Genomic DNA, 9,739 nt, shown 5'->3' on the forward strand with positions numbered 1-9,739 from the left:
TTTTGAGCTCAAGGGTCATATCCTAGCTTTACTTAAAGAAATCCCTTTCACTGGCAAAGATCACGAAGATGCCTATAGGCACTTGGATGAAGTTAATTATGTAGTTGATTATTTCAATGTTCCCAACGTGCCTCGGGAAACTCAGCTACTTCGCATGCTTCCGGTTACTTTGAAGGGTGCTGCAAAGGATTGGCTCAAGTCACTCCCCCCCCCCCCCAGATCCATTACTACATCGGCCTAACTGAAAGAAGAGTTCATTGATCAAATCTGCCCACCATCCAAGATATCTAAGCTCAAGAAAGCCATAACTAATTTTGAACAACAAGCTGGAGAGTCACTATATGAAGCTTGGGAGAGGTACAAGACCTTCCTAAGGAACTGCCCACATCACGACCTCAATAGTCATCAAGAAGTCTCCATCTTTTATGATGGAGTAAATGTTACAACAAGGCAACTACTTGACTCGCAAGGTCCACTTACAAAGAAGGAACCTCCAGTAATAAAGCAGCTAATTGAAGAATTCTCTAAGCATTCTAGAGAATACCATAATCCAAGAAATGATGTAACAAGGGGATCTGCCTATGCAGCTTCAGAAGACATATCAGCAGTAATGGCCATGTTAAAAAACATGATAAGAGGATGGACAAAATAGACCAAACGATACATGCTATACAGGTGGGGTGTGAAAACTGCAATGGGCCTCATCTTACTAGAGACAGCGACTTAGATGAAAATGGCAACAAGAAAGTGCAAGTATGTTACTCAAGTGGGGACTGATATGATGAAGATTGGTGAAAACCAAAGAAAGAGTGGCTCCCTTATGAACAGTACAAGAAGGCTAAGGATGAGAAGTATAGGCAGAAAGGAAGAGGTTTTTATCAAAAGGAGGAGTCAGCTCAAGAAAGAAAACCAAGTTTGGAAGAAATGCTTACCAAATTTGTAGCTGCTTCAGAAAAGAGACATAGTGATCATGATGTTGCAATTCAAGAAACAAGAACGATGCTTAGAAACCAGCAAGCATCTATTCACAACATAGAAACACAGCTAGGGCAACTTGCTTAACAAATCAACCAAAGATCATCGGGCGAACTTCCTAGTAAAACTGAAAATAACCCACGAGGCGCGCACATAAATATAGTAACAACAAGAGGTGGAAAAATAATCACTCCTCTAGCCCCTATTCATAATGAAGCACCCGAAGAATTACAGAAGGATGATGCAGAAAGTCAAGACCAAAATCAAAATCTTCATGGAACAGAGCCTACTCGCTGAGTCTAGAATATGGACTCGGCGAGTCCACTGCCAAACCCGAAAGATCAGATCCCTGAAAATCCCTATTAGCCTCCATTGCCATATCCAACCCGAGCTAAGAGAGAGAAGCAGGAAGAGGAGTACCAGAAGTTTCTTGATCATATCAAAGCTCTTCAAATCAACATACCCTTCATCGAAGCTGTCGCACAAATGCCAAAATATGCAAAATTCCTTAAGGAAATTCTCACGAATAGAAGGAAGATAGAGGAAGTGAAAAAGGTAGTTCTTAATGAAAACTGCTCAACTACCATGCTAAATAAGCTACCAAAGAAGAAGGGTGACCCGGGGAGTTTAACTTTGCCTTGCCAATTTGGTAACTTGGCTACCATTCATGCTTTGGCCGATTCGGGAGCAAGTGTAAAACTCATGACATATTCATTCTTCAAGAAGCTGGATCTCCCAGAACCAAGGCCAATTCGTATGGCGATTCACTTAGCAAACAAGAAAGTCACTTTTCCAAGAGGCATATGTGATGACTTACTGGTCAAGGTGGACAAGTTTGTATTTCCCGCAGATTTCATAATTCTAGATATGCAGGTGGATCCTCAAGTCCCGATCATCCTTGGAAGACCCTTCCTCAACACTGCAAGTGCTATAGTAGACATGAGGGACTCGAAGCTTACTTTATGGGTAGGAGATGATTCAGTCACTTTTGGGGTTGATCAAGCTATGAAGTATGCAAGGAATAGTTATGACATGGCATTCACAATTGACATGCTTGATAAATTAATGGAGAAATGCAAAAGTGAATATCCCAACAAGTCCACAATTTTTGATGAAGAATTTGATGCTGAAAAAGACTTAATGGAGATCGAGAGGCTGCTGGAAGAAGCTGAGTTTGAAGAATTGATGAAACAATCTGACAGATCAACTCGCCGAGTAGTGCCGATCTACTCGCCGAGTCCAAGCGAAGGAAAAATGGAATTCGTGAATTCAGCTGCAAACTCGCCGAGTCCCTTACCTGCACTCGGCAAGTACAACCAACAGAACCCAAAAACCGAGCTCAAAACGTTACCAAATCTAAAAAGGAAGAACTAGTTCAAGTTTTGAAGAAGCGAAAGCAGGCCATAGCATGGAGCATTACCGACATCAAGGGAATCAGCCCCTCTTATTGTTCTCACAAGATTAATCTGGAAGAAGGAGCAAAGTCAGTTGTATAGCACGAAAGACGATTAAACCCAAATATGCAAGAAGTGGTCAAGAAGGAAGTGGTCAACCCTTTAGATGTGGGGATTATATATTCCATTTCCGACAGTCCGTGGGTGAGTCCGGTCCAAGTGGTGCCCAAGAAAGGAGGGATGACGGTCTTAACCAACGAAAAGAATGAGCTTATTCCGATACGAACGATAACCGGTTGGAGAGTGTGCATCGATTATCGAAAGCTAAACGATGCCACTCGTAAAGACCATTTCCCCTTACCTTTTATTGATCAAATGTTAGAAAGATTATCGGGTCATAGTTATTATTGCTTTCTAGACAGATTTTCGGGTTATTTCCAAATACCCATAGACCCAATGGACCAAGAAAAGACCACATTTACTTGCCCAAGTGGGACTTTTGCTTACCGACGCATGCCCTTTGGGCTATGCAATGCACCCACGACATTTCAAAGGTGCATGACAGCCATATTCCACGATATGGCGGAAAAATTCATGGAAGTCTTTATGGACAATTTTTCTGTTTTTGGATCTTCCTTCCATGATTGTCTCACAAATCTTGACTTAATGCGTGCTAGGTGTGAAAAAACCGACTTAGTCCTTAATTGGGAGAAATGTCACTTTATGGTCAAGGAGGGTATAGTGTTAGGCCACAAGGTTTCGAAATTGGGAATTGAAGTGGATCGGGCAAAGATTGACACCATTGCCAAATTACCCCCACCAACTAATGTGAAGCACATTAGAAGTTTTCTAGGTCAAGTAGGTTTCTACCGGCGTTTTACAAAAGATTTTTCTAAAATAACTAGACCTCTAACACAATTGCTTTTAAAGGATGCGCCATTTTATTTTACTAAAGAGTGTTTACAGGCATTTGAATTCTTAAAGGAAAAATTGACTAATGCCCCGATCATTATTGCACCAAATTGGGATTTACCATTTGAAATAATGTGTGATGCTAGTGACATTGCATTAGGAGTTGTCCTTGGTCAAAGGGTTGATAAGCACGTTCGACCCATTTATTATGCTAGTAAAACTTTAAATCCGGCCCAAGAGAATTACACCACCACGGAAAAAGAATTATTAGTTGTGGTGTATGCTTTTGATAAATTACGCCCTTATTTAGTTTTATCTAAAACAACTGTTTTTACTGACCACTCTGTTATCAAGTATTTGTTTGCCAAACAGGATGCCAAGCCAAGATTGATACGATGGGTTCCACTTCTTCAAGAGTTTGACATAGAGATACGCGACAAAAAGGGAATGGAGAATGTAGCAGCCGACCACTTGTCAAGGATTGAAAACCCGCAATTGCAAGAAGATAGAGTTGGAGATGACTTCCCGGACGACTACATTATGGTGACCGTGGGAGAATAGTCATGGTTCACAGATATAGCTAATTACTTAGCTAGCAAATACATCCCAAAAGATCTTACCAGCCAACAAAAGAAGAAATTCTTTTCCGAAATAAAGTATTACTTTTGGGATGAGCCATACCTTTTCCGAAGCTGCGCGGATGGAATCATACGAAGATGCGTGTTCGGGAATGAAAGCCGGAAAATTTTGGAGCATTGTCATAGCGGGCCCACGGGTGGACATCATGGAGCACATTACACTGCTAAGAAGATCTTTGACATTGGGTTTTACTGGCCCATGATTTTTAAAGATGCAGCCCAATTTGTCAAAGAATGTGATGCATGTCAAAGAGCAGGAAACATTTCATCCCTAAATGAAATGCCACAACATAGTATTCAAGTGTGCAAAGTATTTGATGTGTGCGGGATCGATTTCATGGGACCATTTCCCATGTCCAAAGGCAACAAATACATATTGGTGGAAGTGGATTATGTATCCAAGTGGGCGGAGGCACAAGCTTTGCCAACTAATGATGGTTGGGTGGTGGTGCGCTTTTTAAAGAAGTTATTTTCAAGATTTGGAGTCCCGAAAGCCCTTATAAGTGACCGAGGCACTCATTTTGCCAATGATCAACTAGAGAATGTGCTAAGGAAATATGGGGTAACCCATAAATTTTCTACATCCTAACATCCACAAACTAGTGGACAAACCGAAGTGACAAATAGAGCCTTAAAGAGAATCTTGGAGAGATCGGTGGGGAGCAATCGGAAAGAATGGTCGGATAAGCTAGATGATGCACTTTGGGCCTTCCGTACAGCTTTCAAAACACATATTGGTACTACACCATATAGGCTAGTTTATGGAAAGCAATGTCATTTACTGGTGGAGATCGAGCATAAAGCTTTTTGGGCTTTAAAAATGTGCAACTTCAACATGGTGGAGCTCAAGAACAACCGGTTAATGCAAATGAATGCTCTTGAGGAACTTAGAAATGATGCTTACACTAGTTCTTTAATTTATAAAGAGAAAACCAAGAGTTGGCATGACAAGAGAATCAAGGGAAATAAAGAATTTCATGAAGGGCAAAAGGTGTTGCTCTTTAATTCAAGACTAAAACTCTTCTCGGGCAAACTCAAGTCAAGATGGGATGGTCCTTTTCTAGTGAAGAGGGTGTTTCCACATGGTGCTATAGAGTTATTATCAAAAGATGGTACCCTTTTCAAGGTTAATGGACATAGGGTCAAAAGATATGAAGAAGGAGTCCCAAGGAATGAAGGAATGGAAGAGTTCCTGTTGCAGGAAGGAATTGCAGCAACGTGGAATGGGAGGAGTCCAGCTAATGACTCCTTAAAAAGAAGCGCTTCCAGGAGGCAACCCGAGTTTAGAGTTTGCATTTATTTTTCCTTTATTTTCTTTTTAATTTCTTAGGATCTGTTTCATTCTTCTTCTGAAAATATGTTCTAAATGATTTCTTGAGGGCAAGCAAAGCTTAGAGTGTGGGGTGGTAGTTTAAAAATAAGGAGACATCCTGTGGCTCTCTTTTCGTCACATCACCTCTAAATCATCTCAAGCCCACGCCAAAAACAAGTAAGAAGCTTTGAAGCAGAAAGAGATCCACTTACCTAATGCAGTGGACTGGGATTGGCTGGGAAATGTTGGGCTGGAAGAGGAATTGACGCCATATTTGGTGAAGGAATGCAATGTAGGAGATACTACCATCATATGTGATGGTTGCTTACAATTGTTCAAGATCCAAGAACCGGTGTTTGTTGAATTGCGCTGGGAATTCTTCGCTACCATCTCATTCTGGGGAGGTAGTGAGTATTATAATCCCAATGTGATTTCCTTTTCTCTTGGTGGGGAGCTGCGACAATGCAGCATGGCTGAGTTTTCGTGGAGGATTGGCATTTATGAGCAAAGTACCATGTTGAATGAAGACTTTGAAGCTTTCTTGGAGAATTGCCACAAAGATCTCCCCGAAGCAGTGGTTGCTTCTACCTGGTGGAGTACTATTGCCAACCGGGTAAGCATCCCATCGTCCGCATAGAAGGGCTGTAACGCCTGTGTTTCCGGACTTGCCATTTTTAGCAATGTAATAGTCTAGGTTAACCTTTGTAACCCGTTTTGAAATAATAAGAGTGTATTATTTGAGTATTATGTGTTTTGTGCTTAATTGCTTAATTATGTGGTTTGATTAATTAAGAATAAAATAAGCGTCAAAATTTAAGTGTAAAATAAACTTGATATCTTTGGATAATGTTGTAGTAGTTGAAACGAGGTTTCCGAATATATATAGAACGCCCAAATCTGACTTCGTATGAGGAAGTTATTATTTATCGAAGTTTCGGCTTAGCGGTATGCAGCCTGAAATACTCGATTTGAGATCGAGCGGTATTTAGCAGAAACAATCTAAACGAGAATCGAAGATCTCGTTGTTGGTATCGAAGCGATGAAAAGTTAGGCGAGAACGGACGTCAAATGAAGAAGTTATAAATTTATAACGAAGTTTTTCTGTCCCGGCCTATTAAAAATAAATAATAAAAATAAATTTAAAATTAGCTGACGAAGTCTAAACGAAAGTAATAGAGCGTAGTCTCACCTTCGCGTGGATATAAAGAACATCGAAAACGGAGTTCGTATGAAGAAGATATGAACTTTCGAAGTTTATTAAATAATTAATAATTAAATTTAATTATTAAATCCCGGTATTATCCGAAGACGAGTCATCGGACTCATCCGAAGTACGCCCCGCGTACTAGCCTACGCCCCGCGTACACCGAGGTATGTCGACATTCGCACTCGAGTCTTCGGATATGTAAGCAATGACGTTTCGGAGCAATACGCCCCGCGTACTCCGAGGTTCTAGCCTCTATAAATAGGATCCGAAGGCAGCCAACTCCTTTGCTATTTTTCTCTCTTCTTTCTCCCGTTTTGCCTCGATTTACGTGCCAGAAGTACCCCGAAGCCCCGTTAATATTCTCGAGCCCCAAAGCAAGTCCCGAGATCCCGAGAAGTGCGGTTCCCGAGCCGAAGCTCTGCCCGCGAGAAGTTCAATTTTTGTAGAGATCTTCCAGATCTGCTGAGGATTACTACTTCTGCAAGTCGTAGTGTCGTCCGATCATCTTCTGATCAAGTGAGTGTATACTACCTTTCATAAACACGATAATAATACAAGTATGGTTTGAGTGTATTAATTATATTGTTGTTTATATGTGGGAGTGTGTAGTTACTTTTTTCTATCTCATAGATATGATTTATTCTCTATGAAATACGTGTTATGTGTGTGTGTGCCTCATCTGTTATGTGAAATATGTGTTGATTAAAGCATGCTATACAGGTTTTTAAACTATGTATAAAATGTATATTTTTATCTACTAATATGTTGGGTAGAACATGGGTAGATAGTTGGTGTGTAATAAACAGATGAGAGGCCTCGTTGTTGTTTGATTTAGTCATCTAGCGGAGTTTAGATGACGACCATGGACTTTTCTAGATAGTCTTGTGGAACATTAGCAGGTTCGCCACCTGTAGGTGTTAATGAACTTGGGTGTTCATTCGCTGTACTCCATCCCCCTCATGGTTGCCTTATTTGACTTATATTGCTGAGGAACCCCCGAAGCATGTGTAGTCGCCCCGATGAAATATTCTTAGACTAGGTCCTTTATGTTAGTTGTCTTAGGGACATAAAGTGAGAATAACGGGAATGAGTAACTGGGTTATTGTTGGTTGGTGGAAATTAAATATAATTATTTATTGTGGATTGAAAACCCTATATGCTCACCAAGCTCCAAAGCCTGACCCACTCAGTTTTATTTCTATTACAGGAAGTGGCGTGAGGGCATAAGATGGATGAACCATCAAGTTGTTTTGTTTACAAGTCTGTATATGTATATATTTGTTGAATGACTTGTAATGTTATCGTTTATGCTTATTGGTCTGTATCGGAACATGACACCCCGAGCTTTGATTATATAATGAAAATATATTTCTTTTATGAAAAGCTTTGGTAAACATTGTTTTATCATGTTTTGTTTTTTGGAACAAATTCCGCAACTCTTTCAAATCAAAATGATTTACTCTGAAATTATTTTAAAAGCATAAATGAAAATCGGTCTTTTCTTGCCGAGATTTTGGGGATGTCACAGTTGGTATTAGAGCATTAGTTTAAGCGAACTAGGAATTTGTAGGATTTCTAGACTTAAACTTAGAATGCTAAGTGAAATTTTGAGATGCGTGTCTGTTATATTTTAGACACGAGCACTAGTTTATTTTAGGAAAGTTGCCTAAAATGCTTTTATGTGCTAAATGTTATATGTTGCCATATATGATATTATTTGTTCGGATCTATGGTCTGTTGCCGACCGGATCTAGAAACCTTATGTGTGTAGGATTCTAAGCGTACGTCTACGAATTTAGAACTAGCATGTAAACGTTTCGGAGTGATAAGGATGATTTGAATATCTATTGTGATTGAGGATCTAATTTCACCTTATTCGGTGTGTAGATCAAAATGGTGAGAACAAGATGTGGAGTTGGAAATGCTGATGAAAACAGGAATCAACCACCAGTGATTGAACAAATACTTGTCGTAGCAGCAGCACCTGAGCCAATAACCATGGCTGGTGTGCAAATGATGATTCAAACAATGTTGGATCGTCAAATGGATGAAACTAGACGGTTGCTTCAACAGAATCGTGAAGAACTGTCAATTCGTGTGGAAGAGCCTGAATTAAATGAAGGGCACTTGGAAGGTGGAAACTTCAGTGGGTCTATTGGTCAAGCCAACCCACCGATAGTTAGGCAAGATAACCATGATGGAAGGAATGATGGAATGGGATGCAAGTACAAGAACTTTCTAACTTGCAAACCATCGACCTTCAATGGAAAGAAGGATCCGATCGGAGTTATGGATTGGATCTCGGAGATGGAATTGGCCTTTATGACTTGTGGTTGCAGAGGTAAGTTGCAGACTATCTATGCAGTGCGACAGTTCCGAGGTGGAGCCGTTCGTTGGTGGAACACTCTAGGGAAGACTTTAAGCCCTAATGAGCCACTTCAATTGTCAGGGGCAGAATTCTTGGTGCAGTTCAAGCGCAAGTTCTGCTCGGCTCAAAATCTGTTGGAACTAGAGAACAAGTTTCTGACATTGACGAAAGGCAGCATGTCAGTTGATGAATACACCAATAGCTTCACCGATAAGATGGAGTTTGCCTTGCGTATCGTCCCAGACGAGGTGACAAAGGTGGACCGGTATGCAAAGGGACTCCCATGGGAGTACGAGGTGCCAGTACGTCAGGCACATACTCTAGAGGCAACTATCTGGGCTGCCAAGTCTGTTGAGAACATGATTAAGGGGAGAACCACCGACAAGGTTGATGTTGGTGAGAAGAGAAAGTTTGAGGGAACATCTGGTTCCGGTAAGAAAGGTAAATTTTCGAAATCTGGTTCGAAAAAGTTTGGAGGAAAAGGAGGTGAAGCGAAGTGGTGTGATAAGTTTAAGAAAAATCACTTTGGGAAATGTAGCGAGGATGTAACCTGCTACAAGTGTGGAAAGGTTGGACATTTTGCCAATGAATGTCCGAACAACAAAAGGATGTGTTTTGGTTGTAATGAAGAGGGGCACATTTTGAAAGACTGTCCGAAGAAGAAGGAGGCACCTAGACCCAACATTCCAACAAAGCCGAAAGCGAGAGCCTTCCAGATGACACTTGAGGCCGCGAAAGATGAAGCTGATGTCGCTTCGGGTACGTTTCTCGTAAACGAATTACCTGCTCAAATTTTGTTTGATTCTGGAGCCAACTACTCCTTTATTTCGCATTAGTTTGGTAGAAAGCTAGCTTTGCCTGTTGATAGACTAGATAATGCTTTATTAGTCGAAGTTGCTAGTGGCAAGTTTGTACCTGTTAGCCATCGTATGA

The 9,739-nt window shown here is 40.8% G+C and overlaps 1 protein-coding gene and 1 non-coding gene across 2 annotated transcripts; one reads left to right on the plus strand and one right to left on the minus strand.

Annotated features, from left to right (window-relative positions):
• Positions 1–289: 289 nt before the first annotated feature.
• On the minus strand, positions 290–396 carry LOC111919404 (small nucleolar RNA R71). The gene has a single exon (XR_002859486.1). It is a non-coding gene; the product is annotated as a small nucleolar RNA R71 (small nucleolar RNA).
• Positions 397–1,461: 1,065 nt separating this feature from the next.
• Positions 1,462–2,349, plus strand: LOC128134098 (uncharacterized). Its single transcript, XM_052771514.1, has one exon. It carries the CDS (start codon positions 1,462–1,464, stop codon positions 2,347–2,349), a length of 888 nt encoding a protein of 295 aa, XP_052627474.1.
• Positions 2,350–9,739: the final 7,390 nt, after the last annotated feature.

Source organism: Lactuca sativa, chromosome 5 (genome assembly GCF_002870075.4).
Source record: "Lactuca sativa cultivar Salinas chromosome 5, Lsat_Salinas_v11, whole genome shotgun sequence".
Classification (NCBI taxonomy): Eukaryota; Viridiplantae; Streptophyta; class Magnoliopsida; order Asterales; family Asteraceae; genus Lactuca; species Lactuca sativa.